Source organism: Bos taurus, chromosome 18 (genome assembly GCF_002263795.3).
Source record: "Bos taurus isolate L1 Dominette 01449 registration number 42190680 breed Hereford chromosome 18, ARS-UCD2.0, whole genome shotgun sequence".
Taxonomy (NCBI): Eukaryota; Metazoa; Chordata; class Mammalia; order Artiodactyla; family Bovidae; genus Bos; species Bos taurus.
This window is the reverse complement of record NC_037345.1, coordinates 60961144-60987147: the sequence shown is the minus strand read 5'-3', so window position 1 is coordinate 60987147 and position 26004 is coordinate 60961144. Positions and strand designations below refer to the sequence as shown.

General features: G+C 46.2%; 2 protein-coding genes across 2 annotated transcripts; both read right to left on the bottom strand.

Moving 5' to 3' along the window:
• Window positions 1–683: 683 nt before the first annotated feature.
• LOC515600 (cationic amino acid transporter 3-like) lies at window positions 684–6585 on the bottom strand. Its single transcript, XM_005219661.5, is given in 11 exon segments — window positions 684–867; window positions 1137–1303; window positions 1505–1701; window positions 1886–1988; window positions 2642–2781; window positions 2960–3182; window positions 3547–3603; window positions 3606–3658; window positions 3859–4036; window positions 5103–5261; window positions 5816–6585. Coding segments are annotated over 11 exon segments (1986 nt in total). The 5' UTR covers window positions 6378–6585; the 3' UTR covers window positions 684–720.
• Window positions 6586–15696: 9111 nt separating this feature from the next.
• LOC615600 (cationic amino acid transporter 3-like) lies at window positions 15697–21283 on the bottom strand. The gene is made up of 11 exons (XM_059877330.1): window positions 20905–21283; window positions 20167–20325; window positions 18235–18393; window positions 17907–18038; window positions 17541–17754; window positions 17235–17374; window positions 17031–17133; window positions 16659–16849; window positions 16291–16460; window positions 15907–16018; window positions 15697–15740 (listed from the first exon to the last, which is right to left on the bottom strand). The coding sequence occupies exons 1-11, from the start codon at window positions 21281–21283 to the stop codon at window positions 15697–15699; spliced, it is 1803 nt and encodes a 600-aa protein (XP_059733313.1).
• Between the last annotated feature and the right edge of the window lie 4721 nt (window positions 21284–26004).

Here is a 26004-nt window from a genome sequence, read left to right as displayed (position 1 = left end):
GAGTCTACTTGGATAGTAATACAGCTACCCTGACTTCCTTGTGTAACTATTTGCACGTTTACTTCCAGTTTGTTTGTGTCCTAATGTTTAAACTGTAAATCTTGACAAAATACTTAGTTACCTGTGTTTCCTTCCTAAATGGCAGTCTCTGTGTTCCTGCTGGAAAGAGGCACAAGAAGTTGTTTCTCACATGTCTGGTTAATATTTTATTTCTTCCTCTGGTTACTGGCTACCCTGTGGTAATTTTGTTGTGAAAATTCATTTTGCTGCACACTTAGGAAGCATGCACTTTTAAGTATGTCTATTATGCTTTTAAAAGTTTGCTTTAAAAGTATACAACATCCACTGGCAATAAATACAGAGCTATAAATGCATCCCATGTTCACACTCCACAGAGGCTCAAAGTGCCCCTTAAACCAGAAGATACCTCCAGGGTTTGGAGGGATTCCACACAGCATCAATTTCCTTGAGTTAGGCAGATTCAGCACTGGGGATGTTTTAATCCAGAGTCTGGGGGGTGGAGGCTGGTGGCTGTTCATGTTTGTTCCTTGCCAGTCTGTGTTGGATCTCATATCCTAAGTATATGACAGATCCTAGTAGGAAAATGAGACAATGAATAGGAAAAGTAAGTGCTCTCTTCACCAACAAATGCCCAGTAGGCTTCCTGTTATGGCATCTGACAGTTTTGGGGAGGGCTTCTAGGAAGAGGATTGGATTCGGTCACTCAAGAAGACTCTTCACCCTAAAAAGCCTCTTACCAATCGCCATCCAGATGCCAAATAAGATCCAGGTCCCAGAAGTTATCTGCATCATAAAGTAAATGTTCACAAAGATGCTCACCAGTGGGAGGACAGGCAGAGCAGGAACCTGTGGGCAGAGTCAGTTCATTCCTGAACACAGCCCAGATGTCTGAAAGGGAGACCTGCCCCATGGTGTGGGAAGACTCCAGGCTTATTCAGGCTGTGTGTTCAGTGCCTGCCCAGACTGGGTCTGTAAAGCAGCGAGTGTGGATCCAGGAAGGGTTCATTGGTTTTAGCAACTCTCTTTACTTTCAGGTCCAACAAAGAAGTTTAAAGCTCAATCACCCAGGCTTCATTCACTCAAGGTGGACACTTTGGACACAAAAGGCCACCTACCCTGAATGTAAGAGGACTGGGGTCCTGGGGCTGCCTCCAGATGATGACTGTCACCCCAGTGATGAGCAGCAGCAGCAGCACAGCCACTGTTGTGAGCACGGGGTCTCCAGAGAACACACGTGTGGGCCACTGGGCCAAAATCAGGCTCAGGATGCTCAGCAGGAGAACTGCAAGGGTCAAGGAGGAGGAGAACAGGCTGGACCCAGAAGACAAAGATGTCAGGACCTTGGGTCACACCCCTCCCCAGGCTGCCCACCTCAGGAAGGGCCATTGTAACTCCAAGACCCCTTCTCAACTGCCAAAGACACAGAATCCCAACCTATCTTGTCAATTTCAGAATATGACCAAAGAGAAATCCCACTGCTCACCAAGCAGAGAGGCACATCCATAGACAATCTGCCCAGATATCTGGGTGGGGGTGGTGCTGGTAGGGAACCACAGACTCTTTAGAATCACTAAGGGTCCTGCTTCAGGTACAGGTTCTGAAAGACTTGCTTCATGACCAGAAATCTCATTTCCCTCCTCTGTTTCCTCCCTCTTGCTTAAAATCTGGTCTGGTTGGTACCTGAAGGAGAGATATCAGGGCAGTATTCACAGCAGGCCCTACCCTAACATCAGACAGTATAATCTACCTCGTTCTTGCCTTAAGCCTAGTGAGACATATAGAAGGCAGCAAGAAGGCAGAAGAGGATCACCTTCCCATCAACCCCAAGAGTCCAAGGCTCTCAGCCAAGGTTAGTGGGTCTCACCTGAGGACAAGTATGAAAACAGCCACAAGAGTGTAAGCAGGCAGGATCCCGGCTGACATGAGTTTCACCAGATCGAGGATCCTGAGGAGTGATGCCATGAGCCCTAAAATGAGGGTTAGGGGAGGGAGTGAAAATTCCCTTGAAACATTCATGTTAAAGAAATTGGTCAAAGAATGATCCATTGATGGATGAATGGATAAAGAAGCTGTGGAATATACATATACAGTGAAATACTATTCAGTCATAAAAAGGAACACATTTGAGTCAGTTCTAATGAGGAGGATGAACCTAGAGCCTATTATTCAGAGTGAAGTAAGTTATAAAGAGAAGAACAAACATCATATATTAATGCATATATATGGACTCGAGAAAGATGGTACTGATGAACCTATTCACAGGGCAGCCATGGAGATGCAGACATGGAAAACAGACTGACGGACAAGGGCAGGAGAGAAGGAGAGGGTGAAATGAATGGAGGGTAGCATGGAAGCATATACACTAACGTATGCAAATTTGATAGCCAATGGAAATTTTCTGTATGACTCAGGGAGCTCAAAACGGGGCTCTGTAATAACCTAGAGGGGTGAGAGGTGGGAGGGAGACTCAGGAGGGAAGGTTCATAGATATACTTATGGCTGGTTCATGTTGATGTATGACAGATATCAAATCAATTTTGTAAAGCAATCATCAATCATTAAAAATAAATACATAGAATTATTTTTTTTAAAAAGTAAAGAAAAGGTTTCCTTTATTCACCTGTAAGAGTTCCAGAAGCCAAGATGGCCATGATGGGGGTGCCAGTACGGGTGTGGATCTGGGCAAGAGCTCGGAAAAGGAGCCCGTCAGCTGCCATTGCGCAGGTCAACTGAAACATGGAGAACATGGCACATAGGAAGCTGGAAGAGAAGATGGAAAATGTGAGAGGGTGTGCAGAAGCAGGAGAGACCAGGGCTCCCTCGGTTCCCAGTCTACATGGCTCCTGTCTACATGGTATCCTTCATCTTGTCTCTCAATCCCAGGGGCTGGGGTACCTGAGCATCTGACAGTAGATGGGGAGAAAACCAGGATGCTCACCTGTATAAAACAGTACACAGTAAGACAACAGCCATGACATATCCAGCCGGGTCCCATCCGACCTGGAGAAAAGCCTGTGGCAAGGGGCTGTAAGGGTATATCAGGTAGTAGGGCACCATGAGGGTGAGCGCTGCAGAAACCCCAGAGTACGCCAGGCAGCCGATGAAGACGGAGACCACCAAGCTCAAGGAGATGGAACGCTGAGGATTTGGGGCTTTCTTCCCTGCAGGACAGGAGCAAGTACTGGGTCAGGAAAGATACTGGAATGAAAGCAGAAAATCCCCTTTCCTCTCGCAAGTCCGAAAGCAGGCTTTTGTTGTTTAGTTACTCAGTCATGTATGACTCTTTGCAGCCTCATGGACTGCAGCGTGCCAGGCTTCCCTGTCCTTCACTAGCTCCCTGAGTTTCCTCAAACTCATGTCCATTGAGTCGGTGAAGTCATCCAACCATCTCATCCTCTGTGGTCCCCTTCTCCTATGTCCTCAATCTTTCCCAGTATCAGGGTCTTACCTTTTACCAACCCCTGTGCCCAGGGGCAGCCCAACCAGTGCCCACACCCCTGATGGGACACACAGTGACCATGTTACCGTCAGTGACAATGCCATGAACACCAAAATAGGAGGTGAAAAGTATAGCTGCTCCTGGACAATCCCTTCAAAGCCAAAGGGCACAAACCCTCCAGAACCCAGAGGGCCCAACCTATGGTAAAAGAAGGAAAGAGGAAGAACGTGCGTGAGGTGTGTTCAGCCATCTCTACTGGGCTCCTCCCTTCATATCACAAGTCCTGGGCTCCAGGACCCCCATCACCTGGATCCGCCAGCCCAGATATCTTTAGTCCCCACTGTGTTCCCAGCTCTGCACCAACACCACCCATGTATTACCCAGAGGACCCTCCTGACCTAAAGGTGCTGCTGGATCCAGATGTGTTCGATCTGTAGTCCTGTTCTGTGAGCTGCCAGTTGTGCAGGTCTCCCTTAATGAAGCCGGAGAGGATCATGAAGATTGGAATAAAAAGGTTCAAGCCTGTGGACACTTTGATAATCAGGGTTGTCACACGAGCTCCCAGAACCAGTAGTCCTGTGGGAAAGATGGAATATGAGACATCCAAGGTAATTAAACCCATAGACACAGAAAGCAGTCCAGTGGTTGCCAGGGCTTGAGGGTGGTGGGGGTGCGGTGGATGGGTGGATAATGACCGTTTGGTGGGTACAGGGTTTCCTTTTGGGGAGATGAACATGTTTGGAACTAGATGGAGATGATGGTCATCACACTGTGAAGGGACTAAGTCCCTCTGGACTCTACACTTTAAGGGTCTTCCCTGGTGACTCAGCAGTAAAAAGCCTGCCCGAAATACAGAAGAAGAAGATGCATGTTCAATTCCTGGATCAGGAAGATCCCCTGGAGGAGGGCATGACAACCCACTCCAGTATTCTTGCCTGGAGAAGCCCATGGACAGAGGAACCTGATGGGCTACAGTCCATGGGGTCACCAGGAGTCACACATAACTGAAATGACTGAGCACCCACGCAGACACAAGCACTTTAAGATGGCTAATTTCTTACTGTACCAGTCACCTCACAACACACATCTGTCAAATCATCACTCTGTACACCTTAAACATAGACAATGTTGTAGGTCAATTATATCTCAATAAAACTGAAAGACAATAAATCAGTTTTATGCTATGAGAATAGCCTCTCAATTAAAAAAAAAATCTGGTCTCAACACAGAGGAAGAACTTTGTCATTCTAAATAAATGATTCTGAGCTGGGGTGATTTTGTCACTCAAGAGATGTTTGACAATGTCTGGAGACATTCTGATGATCACAATTTAGCACCAGTATATAGTGAGTAAGGCTGGGGATGCAACTCATCATTCGACTATGATTCATTAAAAACAAAAACAAAACAAAACCCTACAGTGTGAAGTTCAGGACAGCCCTCAAGACCAAAAGATGAAGCATCACCAAGTGTCAAGGGTGCCAGGGTGGGAAAGCAATGGTCTGTGTGCCTTGCTGCCCTTACTCATAACTCTGATCCTTCTTTCCAGTCCTAATTTTACCTTCTGCCACCCCACAACTTTCCAACACCAGTTCCCCCTTCAAACCCCACTCTTCCCATCCCATGTCTGACCCCTTCTCACCAGTCATCAGCAGCACCAGGCCCAGGGCAATGAAGTCTGGGTACGGGGCCAGAAAAGAGGGCATGTGTGGAGAGAAAGTTCTCTCTAACGCCTTAGAGATGTGGTTCCCAATGAGGCTGTCAAAGGCGTAACTCCAAGCCCTGGTCACGCAGGAAGCAGCTGCAGTGGCAGAAGGGAGATTAATGGACAATAATTAAACCCCTACAATGCACCCTGGGATGTATTTAGGGCGGAAACAGACAAAATACTCACTCTCAAATAGTTTCTTTTCATGGGATTGGGGAGAGAAGAATAGATGATTCAAAAATAGGTCAACTATTTAATGTTAGGAAGAGATCAAAGTTTTGCGAGAAAAGAACACTTTTCTTGGAAGTGGGACCAGGAGGGCTGAGAGATGAGGACTGACATTTTAAATCAAGTGGTAAAGGAAAATCCCATGAAGGCAACAGCTGAGCAGAGACTTCCATACGGTGAGGGGAGGAGACTGTGGGAACTGCCTCCCTCTCACCCACCCCCGACAGTGCCCTTTCCTCTGGGTTCTCAGCCCATGTTTAAAGAAAGCAGGCTAGCTCAGTACAGTGAAGCTGTGGGGCTTTCTGGAGCTTCCTTCTACAAGCTCCTTAACAAAGTGTTTATGAATGAGTGAAGATCCCAGTTACCCTCCTAGTTTCCTGATCTTAAGCCCCACATCATCCCCCTCCCCATCATCTCACCAGCCACTAAATACAGTAAGATGTTCCAGCCAATGATGAAGGAGCACGGTTTTCCCATGACGATGACACTGTAAAGATACACAGAACCGGAGCGTGGTACGTAGGACCAATATTCGGCATAGCAGAATTCAGACAACACAGAAGACAGGGCGACCACCAAAAAGCAGATGACAATCGCTGGTCCAGCGATGAGCAGGGTTATGACACCAATCAGGACGTACACGCCAGCCCCCAGAGTTCTGCACACACCCACGATCACCAGGTCGAGGATGCTCGGAGGAGCTCTGCGACTCTCAGACTCCTCCCGGGGCTCCAGTGGCCACTTGCGGACCAGCCCCTGACGAAACTGGCGAACATACTGACGCAGCATCCTAGACGGAGTTGAAGAGGTTAAGATCTGCTGAGAAAAACAACATACAAAGCCGTCAAGAATGTCCATCCATCCTTGGCCCTGGGAGTCCAGTTCCACGGAGCAATGGAGTGATGAGGGGTAGGTGGTATAAGGACAGAATGGGCAAGTTCTCATCTCTGTGCTTTGGTTTTCCAAACATAAATCAGGCATTTAATATGTTTCAAAGTTACTGGAAGGGTTGCTTGAATAGAACTGAGGGGGAGTGGTTTTATCTCCCCTAAATGTGTTCTTTTGACGTGTGGGCTGTATTAAGCTAAAGATGATTAAGACCCAGCAGACTCAGGAGAAGCTCCTTGCCTCTCCCTTAACTGCTCAAAATAATGTAGATTATACTGCCTATGCCAGGAAGAGAGCTATCACCAGAGAGAACTTCTAATTTCAGGAAATCATACCTGCCTGGAGGAGCAAACATTTGTTCATCAGGCACTTGCTCTTCCCATCCTCCTGTGGGTTGTCTTCCTCCTCCTTGAAGCCCCAGATCCCTACCCACTTCTCCTTAGCCCAGGGGAGTGTATAAGCCTTAAATGCCTGAGTCTCAAGAGTTTTTTGAGGGGCTCCTGTAAATGTATTAATCTGTCTTATGTCAACTTAGTTATTTACACCAGCCAAGAAACCTAGAGAGAAAAGTTTTTCCACCCCTACAGAAGCAAAAGCCTCTAACACAGTGCCAGGTACACAGTAGATGCTTAATTGGTATAAGTTTAATGGACAGAGTGGGTTCCTCTGGTGGCTCAGATGGTCAAGAATCTGCCTGTAATGCAGGAGACCTGGGCTCAACCCCTGGGTTGGGAAGATCCCCTGGAGGAGGGAATGGAAACCCACTCCAGTATTCTTACCTGGAGAATCCCATTGACAGAAGAGCCTGGAGAGGTACTGTCCATGGGGTCACAAAGAGTTGGACACGAGTGAGTGATTAACACACATGCACACACAGAGAATTGGACAGGGGAGACTGGAGGGCTACAGTCCATGGGGTTGCAGAGTTGGACATGACTGAAGTGACTTAGCATGCTCAATGTATACTCGCACAAGTGGATAAGAATGCTTGTTTCTGAATTGAAATCAACCAGATCAGCTGGTTCAAATCCAGCTCTGCTCTGTATTAGCTTGTGTGACTTTGCACAAGCTTTGCACCACTCATTATCCTCTTTTCTTCTACAGAACTGGGGAAAATGTGTTATTATTATTATAATTTTCCCCTCCCTTCCTTTATAAGTGTGCCATGACTCTCTGAGTAATCCGAGATCTCAGACTCCATACATTGCTTTGTCAAGGATGCTGAAACCTGGCAGCTTTATACTTCACTGCCTGCAGTGTGAAAAGAAATTAGAACTCTGAGTCTGGGCAGAAGGAGACGGAATTTGTAGGAGGTGTAGCCCAGCTCAGTTAAAGCATCAAACCACACTGGCCTCCTGTCTTGCTGAACCTGCTCACAGCACCAGTTGTCTCCCTGTATCTCACTGTGCACACTCTTTGCTGAACCCAGAGTAAGCAAGGCAGGAGCAGGAAAGCTGGAAGAAGACTCAAGGAGCCAGTGGAACTGCAGACGTGTTTATTCTCTCCTGGCTGATGCGGCAGCCATAACATCATGTAACGTAGCCCTAATGTGGACATAACACAGCCATAACACAACCCCACCTCCAGGGCTTTCCAGGGGGAGCTTATCTATATACTTACAGAACAAAAGCCACTGGTGGCCAATCGAGTACCTTGTGATAGGCATGTGCAGTGCTATAAGTAATCTCTGCTGTTACATAATCATTATTTACAAAACATGGGGCAAGAGCGAGAGGGCTTGGGGTGAGAGAGACTGACTGCGCCATCTTGGCTAATTTGCTCTTTCCCTACAACTCCCAAGTGCCTAGAGGGAAGTGGGGGACTAACCTTCATTCTGAATCAGAAATGACAGGACTCTGTTTTGCTGCTCCTTTGGGGCTTGAAATGTCTCCTCACTACACTGCTCTGTAGGACTAGGCTGACCCAGTGACCACCAGTTATTGTGAGGGGGGGTCTCTGCCTAAGGGTATTCAAAAGTCCAATGTAACATTTTGGTTGAGAGCAAGTATTCAAAAATCCAGGGAACTAGGATTAGAATCTTGGCTTCCCCACCACCACTGTACCTCTGCACAAGTCGTTTACTACTCTGGACCTCTGTTTTCTTCTTTGTCAAATGCCACTGGTGAGCCCTTGGGAAGTGTTAGTAGGAATGCAAAATGGTGCAGTTGCTATGGATAAAGTACGATAGTTCCTCAAAACACTAACGATGGATTTACCATGTGATTCAGTAATTCCATATCTGGGTGTACATGCGCAAAAAAATGGAAAATAGAGTCTCAAAAAGATATTTGCACACTCATGTTTACAGCAGCATTATTCACAGTAGATAAAAGTTGGAAGCAACCCAAATGTTCATCCATGAAGGAATGGATAAACACAATTGTGGTCTATGTATACAGTGGAATATTATTCAGTCTTTAAAAGGCAGGAATTTCTGACTCATGCAACAACATGGAGGACCCTTGAGGACATTATGCTAAGCGACATAAGCCATTCACCAATATACAAATAATGTGTGATTTCATTTCTGTGAAATCAAAGGAGGAGTTAAAGCCATGCAGACAAATGCAGAATAGTGGTTGGCCAGGGCCTGGGGTGAAGGCAAATTAGGAAGTTATTGTTAAATGAAGGCACCGTTTAAAATGTTTTAGAGATTGGCTACATAAAAATGTAGATATACTTAACATTATTCAACTCCATACGTATTAAGTTGGCCAAATTTACACTATATGTATTTTACCATCATTTAAAAAATTGCTGCCCATGATAAATAACAACCAGCTTCACACAGTTACTGGGTGCAGCAAACCCCAAAATGACTGAATATGTCACCATGCCTTCATCTCCACATTTACCAAAATCTGTGGATGTTCAAGTCCCTTACAGTTGCCCCAAAGTCAACAGAACAAAAACCCATAGATTCAAGGGCCAGCAGTATGCAGGAGACTGAAATCAGTGGTCCACATCATAAGCCCTATACAAGGGTTGTGGTTGTGTAGTGTGCCTAGTCGCTCATTCATATCCAACTCTTTGCGTAATTAATCTCTAATATTATTTGAACATGAGTAAAAATTGTCTTAGAGCCTCAGAGCACTGATCCATCCCCCCTACCTTTCCTTACACACATACACACATGCATGCACACACACACAGTGCAGACACTTTCATCTAGGAAATGGGTCTCTCTACCCTCAGGCTGGAGCCAGGCTGACCCCCTGCACCCTGGGATTGCAGAGGTCTCTTTGGGAGGACATGAACTCAGCGCCCAGTCTCCTACAGAAGAGGGTAACCTGAGACTTACTGGATCCTTGGAGCAGAGCCTGGAGCACTGGGTCAGTCAGGGAGGCTGAGGTTAAGCCGTGCGGGGCTGGAGCTGAGACATCTCCAAGAACTGAAGTGGGGAGTCCTGAGCACAGAAGACGGTCCTCATCCCTGGGTTGTTGGGGTGGAGATGGGGCTGGGCGGGCGGGGAGCATCTGCAGTGTTGCTATCAGCCCTGACTCCTCTGTGGTTACCCTCAGGGGGAGGTTCTGAGAGGTTTGTGTGTGTGGGGGTGTGGTAAAATACCCATAACATAAAATTGATCATTATAGCCATCTTTAGGTTTCCAGTTCAGCTGTGTTAAATACCTTCAAATTTTGTGCATGCAGACTCCAGGACTTTTTCATCTGGCAAAACTTCAACTCTGTACCCATCAACAATTCCCCCTTCTTCTTTCCCAGTTCCTGACATTCACCATTCTACTTTCTTTTTCTGAGTCTGACCACCCTAGGTACCTCGTTTAGGTGGAATGATGTAACACATGTCCTTTCCTATCAGGTTTATATTACTTAGTAGAATACCCACTAGGTTATTCTCTGTCATAGCATGTGTTAGAATTCCCTTTCTTTTTAACACTGAAGAATATTCTCTTGTGGGTGTATACCACATTTGGCTTATCCATTTCTTGGTCAATGGGCATTTGGCTTGCTTTCATGTTTTCGTTATTGTGAATAATGCTGCAACAGGAGTTTACAAATGTCTCTTCCAGGGTATGCTCTCAATTCTTTCAGGTATATTCTCAGAGGTAGAATTGCTGGATCACAAAGTTCTAAGATTTTTATCTGCTTGTGATGTAGAAGATGAAAACATATTGAGGAATGGGGAAGTCATTCTGGCTTATCCATGGCTTAGCCCTGAACTGTGTGTGAACTAAGACAGCCTGTCTGACCCTCACAGCTCATCTGCTTTAACTATTGAGGTTAAGAACATCTGTTTTGAAGATAAGAATGAGCAACTCCCTTCTCATGGCGTCCATGTTAACACTCCCTGTGAGATAAGGTTCCCTTCCTGGATACCAGGGAACTGCTGTCTCACTGTCTCTGTACCAAGTCTCTCTCTTTTGAAACCTTGAAGAAATGCACCCCATGATGAGTTCTTTGTTTGGGTGAGGTGTAAGATGATGCTGGACACTACCCTTCAGCAGAGCAGTTTCTCAGAGCTAGAGGGACATTGTCTCCCTTGCTATAGTCCTCAATTTGGCTCAAAGAAAACTCTTTCCTATTCTTATTACAGATTGTTTATTGCTTATGTCTGTGGACATAAATTCATTTGATCATCAAGGATCCCGAGAAGTAGGGGCTGTTAACTCGGGGACCACACTAAACCCTCCTCCTTCCCATTCCTCTTACACTACTCAACCTCTCACATTCTGCACGTGACCCGAGAGACTCCAGTGTGGGGGAACTCCCAGGTCCAACTGTGTGCCAACCAGAAGATGGGGGCTTAAAATCTCTGCTGTTAATTCAAGCAACAAAAGCATTTAATGAGCATCACACCTGCATCCAGCCTTGCACAAAGGGATGGAAGAGGATAAAGGAGAAGGTGTCCTCCTCGTCCACTTCTTCAAGGAGTTCTGTTTGCTGGGAGAGCTGAGCGCCATGGCAGGGAAAGGAAATAATCTAAGAGGTCATGAGATTTTCTCTTGAGGAAGGAAAATGCCAGAGCAGGAAGTGGAGTGTTAAGGGGACAGAGGTACTGGTGAAGGGTTAACTAGATTCTGATCTGCATCAAGGGACTCTCATGCTAAAACACTGGGCATGTGTGTGTGTGTTCAGTCATGTCTGAGTCTTTGTGACTCCATGGACTGTAGCCCACCAGGCTCCTCTGTCCATGGGACTTTTCAGGTAAGAACACTGGAGTGGGTTGCCATTTTTCACTCCAGGGTATCTTCCCAACCCAGGGATCAAGTCCATATCTCTTGCATCTCCTGAATCGGCAGGTGACTTCTTAGCCACTTGAGCCACCTGCAAAGCCAAAACACTGGGCACAGACCATCAAAACAGAATTAAATGTAGTGATTGACTCCTAGAAGAACGTTTTTTTTTAATTGAGTTATAGTTGACTTGCTGCTAAGTTGCATCAGTCGTGTCTGACTCTGTGCAACCCCATAGACTGCAGCCCACAAGGCTCCCCCATCCCTGGGATTCTCCGGGCAAGAACACTGGAGTGGGTTGCCACTTCCTTCTCCAATGCATGAAAGTGAAAAGTGAAAGTGAAGTCACTCAGTCATGTCTGACTCTTAGCGACCACATGGACTGCAGCCTACCAGGCTCCTCCATCCATAGGATTTTCCAGGTAAGAGTACTGTAGTGGGGTGCAATTGCCTTCTCCTCCAACCTCTCTATGAACTACTAAATTCTACCCAACCAGACCCAACTGAATGAATGACAGAAGGAGAAAAGGCTATCAATGCTTTAACATCTGCGGTAGCCCAGGCTCCAGCAGTAGGCCATCCTAACTATAAATTGCCATGTTTAAACATTGTGCATTAAGATAGAATACTTGCCCTGGGTGTATTAACTCAGAAACATGGTGACCAGCATTGACTCATTGGCTATTCTAGCCCAGCAGTTAGATTTGTAACCAATCGCTGGTTCAGCCGCTCATCACTCAACAGACAATAAAGCAAGGAACAAGCTTCCACAGAGAGGAATGATGCTTTATTCAGAAAAGCCAGCTATCTCAGGAGAAGGTGGACTTGTGTCCATACCAGTTCTTCTCAGCCATGACAATCTTTAAAGTGAAAGTCGCTCAGTTGTGTCCGACTCTTTGCGACCCCTGGACTATAGAATCCATGGAATTCTCCAGGCCAGAATACTGGAGTGGGTAGCCTTTCCCTTCTCCAGGGGATCTTCCCAACCCAGGGATCAAACCCAGGTCTCCCACATTGCAGGTGGATTCTTTACCAGCTGAACCAGAAGGGAATCTTTAAAGGGAAGATGATAATGCCTCAGTTAATCCTTTAGGCAGGAGGTCAGATTATCTGTCCTTTATCTGTTGTTGCTGACTTCTCCTTGTCTTCCCTGGGACACTATCTTACTCAGGAGATCCACCTGCAACTGGAGGTTCTCTTGCCCTCGTGGTCCACCTGCAAATTTACTAAGGGGAACCTAGGGGTAGAGAGTCAGTCATTCTTTAACTACTTAATTCTTCATTCTTACTCCTTATAATCCAGGAATCAGCAGGTTAGGTGAGGCATTGTGCATAATTAGAAAAGCAGAAAGTTAAATGTTGCCTAATGATCTCATCCTTATGATTAAGGTCTAAGGAAAATAGGGATGAGCAAACAGAAACGGGCAAAGGAGTGGTTTATAGTGGGTATATTGGGGCTTTTTAGACAGGATTCTAAGCACACTGACTAGACTGCAGTGTAGTATAAGCATAACTTTTATGTGCACTGGGAAACCAAAAAAAAAAATGTGACTTTCTTTTATGTCAACTCTGTAGAAGCAAAAGAATCCACTTGCAATGCAGGAGACCAGGTTTGATCCCTGGGTCAAGAAGATCCCCTGGAGGAGGGCATGGCAACCCACTCAAGTATTCTTGCCTGCAGAATCCCATGAACAGAGGAGCCTGGCGGGCTACAGTCCATGGGGCCACAAAGAGTTGGACACAACTGAGAGACTAACACTTTCACATAACTGTATGAACTCATCACTTTGGGTCATATCATTTAATTGTTACAGAAAGTGCATCATTTTGCTTCCTGGAGAATTACCCACATTCTGGTTTGGCTGATTTTGGGGGTGGGAGGGAGGGGGGCCCTCACTGTGAGGCATGTGGGTTCCCCAACCAGGGATTCAACCTGTGCTCCCTTGCAACGAGGAAGTCTCTGGGTGACTAAGTTTTCAGCTTAAATGTGAATCTATCCCTAATGTCTGCTCTGAGCTCCTAGGTGATCTAGGGTGCAGGCGTGCAATGTTTAGTCACTCAGTTGTGTCCAACTCTTTGCAACCCCATGGCCTGTAGCCCACCAGGCTCCTCTGTCCATGGGATTCTCCAGGCAAGAATACTGGAGTGGGTTGCCAAGCCCTCCTCCAGGGGATCTTCCTGATACAGGAATCAAAACTGGGTCTCCTGCATTGCAGGCAGATTCTTTACCATTGGGCCACCTGGAAAGCAATTGATGTAGAGACTTGATTAATTCTGAGTCAACTTTTCATCAGGACTATTGTATGGGCAGTGTTCTGGGTTGCCTATCACAGTACGTTGGGTATCACATGATATCTGGCTTTCCCGCATCAGTAAGGGATCAACAACAATCAGGTGATGTCAACTTTTCCATCAAAGTTTCACCTGACAGTCTCATTCTCCATTCATTGCTTCCTAAGTCAGTAATTTCAATAGAACTTGCAAGGTAGTGACTTTCCTAATCCTATTCATTCTCCTCCATCTTTGTTTAAATTCATCTAATAACTTGTACTTGGTTTCTTGACCTCCATATCTCCTCCATATCTCCTTTACTCCACTTCAGTTGTTCCCACAAACAATCCTCTGCCCCATTATTACCAACTTCTTGCATGTCTGTAATCTCAGTTTCAAACATTCTGTTCTGCAGCAGCAACTTTCTGTCCTGTCTTTCGAGGTTTTAGTTCAACCTCACTGGAACCATTTATCAACCAACAATTACATATGACCCCTTCCCCCCACTTCTAACAATGCAGGAAGTTTTCTTTTCCTATTAAGAGGTTTTCTTCATGAGCACTACTGTGTGACTCGAGGACTCTGGGATAGAAAAGTAAAGAAAACCAACCATTTACACTATGTTACACTTTGTCTCAACAAAGCTTGGAGAAAATATCAAAATGATCGCTTCTCTTTATCATTATGAAATGATCAACTTTATTTTTTTTTCCATGGTAAACATTTTATTTTTCTACCTTAGTTGCTTATGGGGGTAAAAATAAAACGCCATTAGGGAGAAGCACAGATGAACTATTTATGGAGATGAGGAAAATTCACAATGGCTTGAACGTCTGTGAGCTAAGTATACTAGCATAAGTTCACTAAAGCAAAGCAATTCACAGCAGAACAAAACAAGCAGGAAAAAAAAAGCCATACAGATTTTGAAAAATAGCATCTATGAAAAAGTCTGTGGGAAAATAAAAGGAAATTAACCAATGACGACATCAAGCATCTTTAATGAGGTGAGCCAAACTGCACACATTGGGCCTAAAGGATGTGTGTGCATGCTTGTTGCTAAGTCGTGTCTGACTCTTTGTGACCCCATGGGGCCTGCCAGGCTCCTCTGTCCATGGGATTCTCCAGGCAAGAATACAGGAGTGGGTTGCCATTGCCTTCTCCAAGAAATGATCAACTTTATCTATTGCTATTCTTTTGATCAAAATCTAATTTGTCTGATAGCAATATAGCTACCCTAGTTTCTATTGTTAATATTTGCACAAAATATCTGTTCCCTTTCTTTTACTTCTAGCCTATTCATGGGCTAATATTTATGTGTAACTCTTTTTAAAAATCTTATTTGTTTCTTTATTTGGCTGTGCTGGGTCTTAGTTGTGGCCTGTGGAATCTTAGTTCCCTAATCAGGGCTCAAACCCATGCCCCCTGCATTGGGAGCCCAGAGTCTTGACCACTGGACCATTAGGGAAGCCCGTAAAGTATAACTCTTGACATAATACATAGTTACCTGAGTTTCTTTCCCATGGGGCAATCTTTAGTTCTTATTGGAAATAAGTACAAGAAGGTGCTTCTTATGTGCAGGCTCATATTTTATTTCTTCCTCTATTTGTTAGTTACATCATAGTACTTTCTTTGTAAAGATTCATCTTACTACACACTTATGAAGCATGCAATTTTCTGTATGCATATTAGCTTTAAAACATTTACTTAAAAATTATACAATAGCAAAGTCATTGTGTCCATTGGCAATAAATACTAAATATTTATACTGAATACTTTCCACCTTCACAGTCCATAGAGGCTCAAAGCGCGCCTTGAATCAGCAGATACCTCCAGTGTATGGAGGGGTCCACACAGCATCTATTTCCTTTGGCTAAGATGCTTCATCACTAGGGGTGTTTTAGTCCAGAGTCTGGGAGGTGGAGGCTGGTGTCTATGGCTCATTGTTCTCCTACAAGCTGTGTTGGATCCCATATCCAAAGTATATGGCAAATCCTAGTAGAGAGATGAGACAATAAGAAGAAAAACAGAGGCTCTCCTCACTTATGAATACCCACTAAGCCTCCTATTATGGCGTATGGCACAGTTTAGGGAAGAAGTACTTAGAAGAGGATTGGGTTCAGTCACCCAAGAAGCCTCTTCACCCTAGACAGTCACTCACCAATGGCATTCCAGACACCAAATAGGGTCCAGGTCCAAGTAGTCATCTGCATCATCAGATAAACGTTCAGAAAGATGCTCACCAGTGGGAGGACAGGCAGAGCAGGGACCCGCAGGCAGAGTCAGTTCATCCCTGAACACAGCCCAGACACCTGAAAGGGAGACCCTTCCCCATGTGGGCGAGACAAGTTCAGTCCACTTCAGGCTTTGTGTTCCATGCCTATTGAGCCTGGTTTGTAAGCACTGAGTGTGGATCAGGGAAGAGTCCATTGGTTTCAGCAACTCCCCTTTTTTCTTGGTCCAGCAAAGGATGTTTAGACCTCAAAGCACACAGACTTCATTCACTCAAGGTGGATACTTTGGCCACATAAGGTCACCTTATCCTGAACGTAAGAGGACTTGGGCTCTGGGGCTGCCTCCAGATGATGACCGTGATCCCAGTGATGAGCAGCAGCAGCACAGCCACTGTTGTGAGCACGGGGTCTCCAGAGAACACATGTCTGGGCCACTGAGCCAGGATCAGGCCCAGGATGGTCAGCAGAAGAACCGCAAGGGTCAAGGAGAAGGAGAACAGGCTGGAGCCAGAAGACAAAGATGTCAGGACCTCGGGTCACACCCCTCCCTGAAACCACCAACATCAGGAAGGGCCATCATATCTCCAAGACTACTCAACTGACAAAATACACACTCTCACTCCATCCAGTCAATTTCAGAATACAAATAAAGGGAAACCCCACTGCTCACCAAGCAGGAAGGCACATCCAGAGACAATCTGGACAGATTTCTGGGTGAGGGTGATGCTGGTAGGGAACCACAGGCTCCTTAGAATGTTTGAGGTTCCTGCTTCAGGTTCAGATTCCAAAGGACTTCCTTCAAGTACACACTCTATCTCAGTTTCTTCTTCCGTTTTCTTATTCTTACTTAAATTCTGATCTGGCTGGTACCTGAATTAGAGGTTTAAAGGCAATATTAACAGCAGCCACTATTCACACAACATCAGATTGTCTATTCCACTTCTTTCTTCTCTTGAACAATCAGAAGGCAGCATGAAGACACAGACCAGGATGACCTCCCCATCATCCCCATGACCCCAAGCCCCCCGATCAAGGTGTAATGGGGTCTCACCTGAGAGCAAGGACTGAGAAGGACACCATGGAGTAAGCGAGCAGGGACGCAACTGCCATGAGGTTTGCAATGTCGCTGAACTCAAAAAGTAATGCCATGATCCCTAGAATGGGGGAGCAAAAATGGCAGGGGTGGGATTAAGAAACCACTGGAACTGCACTTAAGGGAAATGGACCAAGGAAGGAGTGAGTTTTGTTTATTCACCTGCAAGGTTTCCAGAAGACATGATGGCCATGATGGGGATTTTTGTGTGACCATAGACCCGGACAAGTGCCCGGAAAAGGAGCCCATCCTCTGCCATTGCACGAATTAACCGAGACATGGGGAACATGTCACCTAGGAGGCTGGGAGAGAAAGTGGAGACACGTGTGAGGACGTGGAGAAGCAGGGGAGACCAGGGCATGTGCTCCCTAGTCTGGAGCAAGATGTCTTACCCTCTCATCTCTCAGTCCCACGGGCTGGGGTGCATGAGCATCTGACAGTAGACGGGGAGAAACCTGTGACACTGACCTGGACATAAGAGCACAGAGGATGCCAACAGCCACGACATATCTGGCAGGGCCCCAGCCAACGTGGAGAAAAGCCTCAGGCAAGGGGTTATAGTGATGAATCTGGTGGTAGGGCACCGTGAGGGTGAGTGCCGCTGAGACAGCAAAATATGCCAAAAAGCACATGAGGAGTGAGAAGAGGGAGATGGAGCGCTGAGGCTTTAGGTCTCCTCTCTCTGCAAAAGGGGTAGAAGCAGCAGGTCACAAAAACACCATGGGGTAAAAGCACAGAACTGCCTAAAGCAGGCTAACCTTCTCCCAGCCTCTGTGCCCAAGGGCAGCTCAATCTCTGTCCAAACCCTGATGGGACACACGGTTACCACCTTACCTCTAGTGGTAATGTCAGCAAAACCGACAAATGCATAGAAACACATAGCTGCTCCTCGGACGACCCCCTCAAAGTCAAAAGGCACAAACCCTCCAGCACCTGGAGGGCCCAAGCTGTGGTGGGAGAAGGAGCAAGAAAGAATTTGGGTGAGGTGGGTTCAGCCATCACTTCTGGACTCTTCCCTCAATACCACAAACTCTGGAAACCCGCCATCTGGATCCACCAGCCTGGGTCTCTTTAGTCCCCCCAAAATTCTCAGCTCTGACTCCCCTACACACACACAGACATTAATATGACCAAGGGTACCCTCCTAACCTATACATGAATACAGCTGTGGCCAATGTGTAGCCCTGATTCATGAGCTTCCAGTTGTGTGGGTCTCCCTTAATGAAGCCAGAGACGATGGTGAAGCTGAGAACCAAAATGTTGATGCCCGTGAACACTCTGTAAACCCAGGCTGACTCAGGAACTCCCAGAGCGAGTAGTACTGTAGGAGAGATGAAATATGAAACATGCACAGTAACGAAGTCCACAGAGACAGAGAGCAGCCTCGGCGGCTGGGGGTTGTGGGGGTGGGGTGGATGGACCGTGACTGCTCAGTGGATACAGGGTGTCTTTTGGGGGGAGATGAACATGTTTGAAACTAAAAGCAGATGATGGCTGGACAACATTGTGAATGTACTAGCGCCCCTGAATTGTACCCATAAGATAGTTAATTTCTTTTCTTATAATTTAAAAAAATTTTCATTTTATTTATATTTGGCTGTGCTGAGTCTTTGCTGCGGCATAACAGAATCTTTAGGTGTGGCGTGTGAACTCTTAGTGGCATCAGTGGGATCGTAGTTCCCTGACCAGGGGTGGAACCTTGGTCCCCTGCACTGGGAGGAGGAGTCTTGGCCACTGGACCACCAGGCAGGTCCTAATAGTTCATTTCTTATTGTGGTGATCATCTCACATAGGCAGGCCTATCAGGTCACCACTGTGGGATTTCCCTGGTGGCCCAGTGGTTGGGAGTCTGCTGGCCAATGCAGGGGACAAGGGTTCCATCCCTGGTCCAGGGACATTCCACATGCCAAAGAAAACTAAGCCCATGTGCTGTAACTACTGACCCCGAGCTCTAGAGCCCATGCTCTGCAACATTAGAAGCCCCGCAAAAAGAAGCCTGAGTATCACAGCAAATAGTAACCCATACGCTCTGTAGCTAGAGAAAACCTGTGAGCAGCTACAAAGATCTAGTACAGCCAAAAACAAAGTCACATTGCACACCTCAAACTTGCTGTGCTGTATGTCAGTTATATCTCAGTAAAGCTGGGGGAAATAGCAAAACAATAAATTTATGCTTTGTGAATTTCCTCTGAAATTTAAAAAAAAAAAATCTTTGGTCTCAGTACCAAGACTAAAATATGTCAGTCTAAGTAAATGATTTTCACCTGGGATTAAATTTTATTCCCCAAACATTTGGCATGGTCTGGAGACATTCCAATTGTCGGAATTTGGGGAGTGGGTTTCACTGCTATCTAGTAAGCAAAGGTGGGGGACGCTACTCAGCATCCAACAATGATTTTTTAAAACATCCTGAAATCACAGAACAGCCCGCCCTACCAAGGAATGAACTGGCTCAAATTGTCAAGAGGGCCAAGAGTGGGAAACGATCCTCCAGATCTTGCTTTCCCGTCTCTCATAACACAGACAGTCCTTCCAGTCCTAGTCCCCACCCCCAAGTTTTTCCCAACCTCAGCTCCTCTCCATGCCCTATTCAGTACATCTTTTAAAAAAAATATTTTATTTAATTAGTAATTGGCTGAGTTGGGTCTTATCTGTGGGATCTTTAGTTGTGACCCAAACAGCAAAGTTTGAGAATCAGTGGATAAGGAATCCACCTGCAATGCAGGAAACACAGGAGACATGGGTTCACTTCCTGGGTCAGGAAGATCCCCTGGAGAAGGATATGGCAACCCACTCCAGCGTTCCTGACTGGAGAATCCCACGGACAAAGGAGCCTATTGGGCTATAGCCCAAAAGGTCGGACATGACTGAGCAACTACACACACACACACACACACACACACACACACACACACACATTCTCCAGTTGTACTGTGCAGGTTAAGGACTTGGGCCTAGTTGTTCTGTGGCACATGGGATCCTAGTTCCCTGACCAGGGATCAAACCTGTGTCCCCACATTGCAAGGTGGATTCTTAACCACTGGACCACCAGGGGAGTCCCCTCATCCCGTCTTATATCTGACCCCTGACTCACCCGCAAGCAGCAGCACCAGGCCCAGTGCCAAAAAGTCCGCATATGTGGCCAGCAAGTAGGGCACATGCAGAGGGAAAGTTCCCTCCAATGCCTGAGAGATGAGGTCCCCAATGAGGCTGTCAAAGGCGTACCTCCAGACGCTGGCTGTACACGCAGTGGCTGCAGCAGCAGAAGAATGAACATTCACAGACAAAATTGAACACCTAGTATGTGCCATGGGACGTATTTTGAAGGAAAAAATAGACAAAACATAATCTCAAAGATTTTTTTCATGGGGTATCGAGAGCAGACTGGGATGATTCACAAAATAGGTCCACTATTTAATATATTAGGAGGAGATCAGTGTTTCACAAAGGAAGAAAACAGGGAAGTTGGACCAGGAGGGCCAAAAAGGGAGGGATGAAATTTAAATCAAGTGGCAACCCCCCAAAAACAAATCACTCAAAGGCAACAGCTGAGCAAAGACTCCAATATAATGAGGTGATGAGCCTGTGGGACACGCCTCCCTCCCACCCATGCCGTTTCCTTTCCTCCTCTTTCTTAGTCCAATTATTTAAGGAAAGCAGGGGAGAGCTGAATAGAATGAAGTTGTGGGGTTTTCCAGCTACTGTTACCCACTTCCCCTAACAAGTCAGGTAACAAAGAGCCCATGAATAAGACCGCAATCGCATCTCCCAGTTTCCTGACCTTAGCCTCCACGCCTTTCCCCCGACCTGTCCCCTGGTCCCATCACCTCACCAATTAAAAATAACAGTATGATGTTCCAGCCAACGATGAAGGCCCAGAGCTGCCCCATCGTGACGTAGCTGCAGACACACGCAGAAGAGGAGCGTGGTACCCGGGCGTCAAACTCCACATAGCAGAGCCTCGACAGCAGAGAAGACAGGCCGGCCACCAAGAAGCAGATGACAATCGCTGGTCCAGCTACGTACTTGGCCACTGCACCAACCGTGATGTACAGGCCACCTCCCAGGTATCTGCCCACACCCAAGAACACCAGTTCTGTGGCACTCAGATGAATCTTGAGACCATCAGACTCCTTTATGGTGTCTGCCCCTCGCCTGTGGGCCAGCTTCTGATCAAACCAGCGAACATACTGACACAGCGTCTTAGACATAGTTGAGGAGGCTACAATCTGCTGAGAAAACAAGACGCAGTCATCCAGATTGCTTATCCGTCCTAGACCCTAGGAGTTAAAGTCCATGAAGTACTGGAGTGATGAGGGGCAGCTGGTTAAAGGACACATCCTTTAACCATGGGCAAGTTCTCCATCTCTGAGCTTTGAATTCTTCAAACATAAAGAAGCCTCTTAATGTGTTTCAAAATTGCTAGAAAGATCGTTTAAAGAGAAGTGACGGGGAGCAGAATGCTGCTGCTGCTAAGTCACTTCAGTCGTGTCCGACTCTGCGACCCCATAGAAGGCAGCCCACCAGGCTCCCCCATCACTGGGATTCTCCAGGCAAGGACACTGGAGTGGGTTGCCATTTCCTTCTCCAATGCATGAAAGTGAAAGGTGAAAATGAAGTCGCTCAGTCGTGTCCGATTCTTAGCGACCCCATGGACTGCAGCCTACCAGGCTTCTCCATCCATGGGATTTTCCAGGCAAGAGTACTGGAGTGGGGTGCCATTGCCTTCTCCAGGGGAGCAGAATACATCTTCTCAAATGTGCCCCTTTGACTGGTTGACTGTTTTGAGCCAAAGGCAGTGAAGACCCAGCAGACTCAGGAGAAGCTCCTTGCGTCTCCCTTAACTGCTCAAAATAAGGTAATCAGCTGGTGAAGAGTCCGCCTGCAATGTGAGAGACCTGGGTTTGATCCCTGGGTTGGGAAGATCCCCTGGAGAAGGGAAAGGCTACCAACTCCAGTATTCCAGCCTGGAGAATTCCATGGACTGTATAGTCCATGGGGTCGCAAAGAGTCGGACACGACTTAGCAACTTTCACAAGGGACCTACAGCAGGAAGAGAGCTATCACCAAAGACAACTTTTTATTTCTAAAAGGATTATCTGCCTGGAGTGGCAAACATTTGTATACCAAACACTTGGGCTTTTTTGTTGTTGTCATTCAGTACTCATCATGTCCGACTCTTTGTGACCCCATGAACTGCAGCACACCAGGCTCTTCTGTCCTTCACTATCTCACGGAGTTTGCTCAAATTCACATTCACTGAGTCAAAGCTGCCATCCAACCATCTCATCCTCTGTCATCCCCTTGTCCTCCTGCCCTTAATCTTTCCCAGCATCAGAGTCTTTTCCAATGAGTCAGTTCTTCGCATCAGGAGGCCAAAGTATTGGAGCTTCAGCTTCAGCATCAGTCCTTCTGATGAATATTCAGGGTGAATTTCTTTTAGGATTAACTGGTTTGATCTCCCTGCCATCCAAGGGACTCACAAGGGTCTTCCAAGCATTTTCTCCTCCCATCTTCCTGTGGGTTCTCTTCCTCCCATTTGAAGCCCCAGATTCCTACTCCTTTCTCCTTAGCTCAGGGGAGGATATGAGCCTCAGTTGTTTGAATGTCTTGAGTCTCAGAATTTCTATGGGGCTCCCCAATGAAGCAAATTGAATCTCCTAATCTGTCTTTTTTTTGTTGTTGTTGTTGTCTGCACTGGATCTTAGTTGCAGCACGCAAGATCTTTCATTGAGGCAGGTGAACTCAGTTGCAGCATACGGGGTCTACTTCCCCAACCAGGGATCGAACCCAGGCTCCCTGCAATGTGGGCACGGAGTCTTAGCCACTGGACCACCAGGGAAGTGCCTGTTTGCCTGTCTTATGTCAGTTTAATTATTAAACCAGCCAAAGAGCTTAGAAAAGGAAATTTCTGTCCCTGCAGAAGCAAAACCTTCCGACACAGTGCCCGGTTCACAGCATCTGCTTAATGGGCATGATCTGAGTGGATAAGAATGATGATTTCTTGGTTTTAAGCAAAATCAACCAGTTCTGCCATTTCAAATCCAGCTCTGCTATTTATTAGCTAGCTGCTATTGCACGTGCTATATACCATCTTTGTCCTGCTTTTCTCTATACCACTGGGAAAACTGTCCTTATGATCATTATTTCCTTCTGTCCTAGATAGGGATGAAGTGACTAAGGGGCTTGGTGATCAGAAATCACAGACTCCACCTGTTTCCATGACAAAGATCTTAAAACCTGGTAGCTTCCTGTTTCGTTGCCTGCAGAGTGACATGGAATAGGGACTCTGCTTTGGGGCAGAAGGAGATGGAATTTGTAGGGAGGGACAGACTCAAGCTCAGCTCAGTCAAAGCATCACAGCAGAGTGGCCTCCCAACTAACTGCCTGGAGGGACGAGGAAGTAACCTTTACTCTGAATCAGAAATGAAAGGACTCTGTTTCCTGCTGCTCTGGGGTGTGAAATGTCCCCTCACTACACTACTCTGCAGGGCTAGGCTGACCCAGTGACCACAAGTCACCATCAGGGGGCTTCCACCCCTGATACTCTGAAGTCCAAGTTTAGCATTTTGATTCAGAGCAAGCATTCAAAGAGCCAGGACATTCTGATTAGAATCTTGGCTCCTCGAACACTACTGTGCCTTTGAACAAGTCATACATTTCTCTGGACCTGTGTTTTCTTCTTGCTTAAATGCTGCTGACCAACCCCTGTGCACCGTGAGTAGGAGGAATGTAAGGTTCTCTAAAAAAAACTAAAAGTGAAATTACCACATGATCCAGCAATTCCACTGCTGGCTGTACACCCAAAAGAACTGAAAATAGGATCTCAAAGAGACACTTGTGCACCTATATTCATAGCAGCATTCATCACAATAGCTGAAAGTTGGAAGCAACTCAGATGTCCATCCTCAAAGAAATGGATAAACGTGATGAGGTCTATACATGCATTGAAATACTATTCAGCCTTGAAAACACCGACATTTCTGATACACGCTACAACATGGAGGAAACTTGAAAACATTATGCTAAGTGACATAATACAAATATTGTATGATTCCAGTTCTATGAAGTACTGAGAACAGTCAAAATCATAGAGACGGAAAGTAGAACGGTGGGAACTTGCCTGGTGGTCCAGTGGTTAAGATGGCCTTGCAATGCAGGGGAGACTGGTCAATTCCCGATCTGAGAACTAAGACCCCAAATGCTGTGGGGCAGCTGAGCCTGCAGACCACAACTACTGAAGCCCGTGTGCTCTGGAGCCCTCGAGACACAACTACAGAGTCCTTGTGTCGCAACGAAGATCCAGCATGACACAACTAAGACCCGGAGCAGCCATGTAAACAAATTTTAAAAAAAGAAAGTAGAATGGTGGTTCAGCAGAGGGGCTGGGGAGAAATAGGAGTTATTATAAAATGGAGACACAATTTCAGTTTTACAAGATGAAAAGAGTTGTGGAGATCAGAACTCTTACAATGTACATAACACCTAACATTACTGAACTGTACACTTTAAAATGGTCAAAATGGTAAATTGTCTGTTATGTGTATTTTGTCACCATTTAAAAAATTGCCACTAATGCTGAATAATATAGTCAGCTTCACAGAGTTGATGGGTGTAGCAAACCCAAAAGTAATATACTATAAGTCACCATACAGTTGCCCCTCATGAATACCCAACTCCACAGAAGCTCAAGTTCCTTACAGTTTCCCCTGTATCTTCAGATGAGGCACCCACAGACACGGAGGGCAGACGGTATATAGAAGACTGAAACCAGGGGTCCACATGCCCATTCAGTGTATAAGGGTAATTATTAATATGGTTTGTACATAAGTCAAAAAAATAGGCTTAGATCGTCAGGATACAGGTCCAATTACCTCCCATCCCCTACACACACCTTTTTTTCACACACACTCCCAGCTCCCAGCTCCTGCTTTCATTGGAAAATGGGTCAGTCAGGGGCTGGGCTGACTGCCCCCTACATTCTGGGATTGCAGGGGTCTCTTTGGGAGGATGTGAACTCAGCGCCCAGTCTCCTACAGAAGAGGGTGACCCAAGACTTAATGGACCCTTGGAGCAGAGCCTGGAGCACTGGGTCAGTCAGGGAGGCTGAGGTTAAGCTGTGCAGGGCTGGAGCTGAGACATCTCCAAGAACTGAAGCGGGGAGTCCTGAGCACAGAAGACTGTCCTCACCCCTGGGTTGTTGGGGTGGAGATGGAGCTGGGCAGGCAGGGAGCATCTGCCATGTTGCTATCAGCCCTGACTCCTCTGTGGTTACCCTCGGGGGAGGTTCTGAGAGGTTTATTTTATTGTGGTAAAACACCCATAACATAACATTGACCATTTTAACCATCTTTAAGTGTCTGATCCAATCATATTAACTGCATTCACCTTTTGTGCAACCAAACTCCAGGACTTTGTTTTCATCTGGCAAAACTTAAACTCTGTACCCATTCAGCAAAAATTCCTGTTTTCTCCCTCAGTTCCTTGCAATCACCCTTCTACTTTCTGTCTCTATGCATCTGACTACACCAGGTGCTTCATTTCCGTGGAGTCGTATAGTATTTGTCCTTTCCTGTCAGGCTCATTTCACTTAGAAGAATGTCCACAATTCCCTTCCTTTCTAATGCTGAATAAACAGTACATACCATATTCCTTGCACACACTACATTGGCTTATCCCTTCCTTGGTCAGTGGGCACTTGGGTTGCTTTCATGTTCTAGTTATTGTGAATAATGCTGCTGTGAACTCGAATGTATAAATGTCTCTTCCCGAGTGTGGTTTCAATTCTTCTGGGTATATCCTCAGAGGTAGAATTGCTGGGTCACATGGTTTTAAGATTTTTATCTGCTGGTGATGGAGAAAATGTTCACATATTGAGGTATGGGGAAGTCATTTTGGCTTATCCATGGTTCAGCCTGAACTCTGTGTGAAT

Excerpts from the sequence above, each read along its gene's own strand:
- LOC615600 (XM_059877330.1), bottom strand. The coding sequence starts at position 21,283 with ATGTCTAAGACGCTGTGTCAGTATGTTCGCTGGTTTGATCAGAAGCTG. Across the intron at positions 17,375-17,540 it reads CTCTGTGCTCTTATGTCCAG|CCTCCTAGGTGACATGTTCC; the intron begins GTCAGTGTCACA and ends TTTCTCTCCCAG. Across the intron at positions 17,134-17,234 it reads GTCTTCTGGAAACCTTGCAG|GGATCATGGCATTACTTTTT; the intron begins GTGAATAAACAA and ends CCCCCATTCTAG.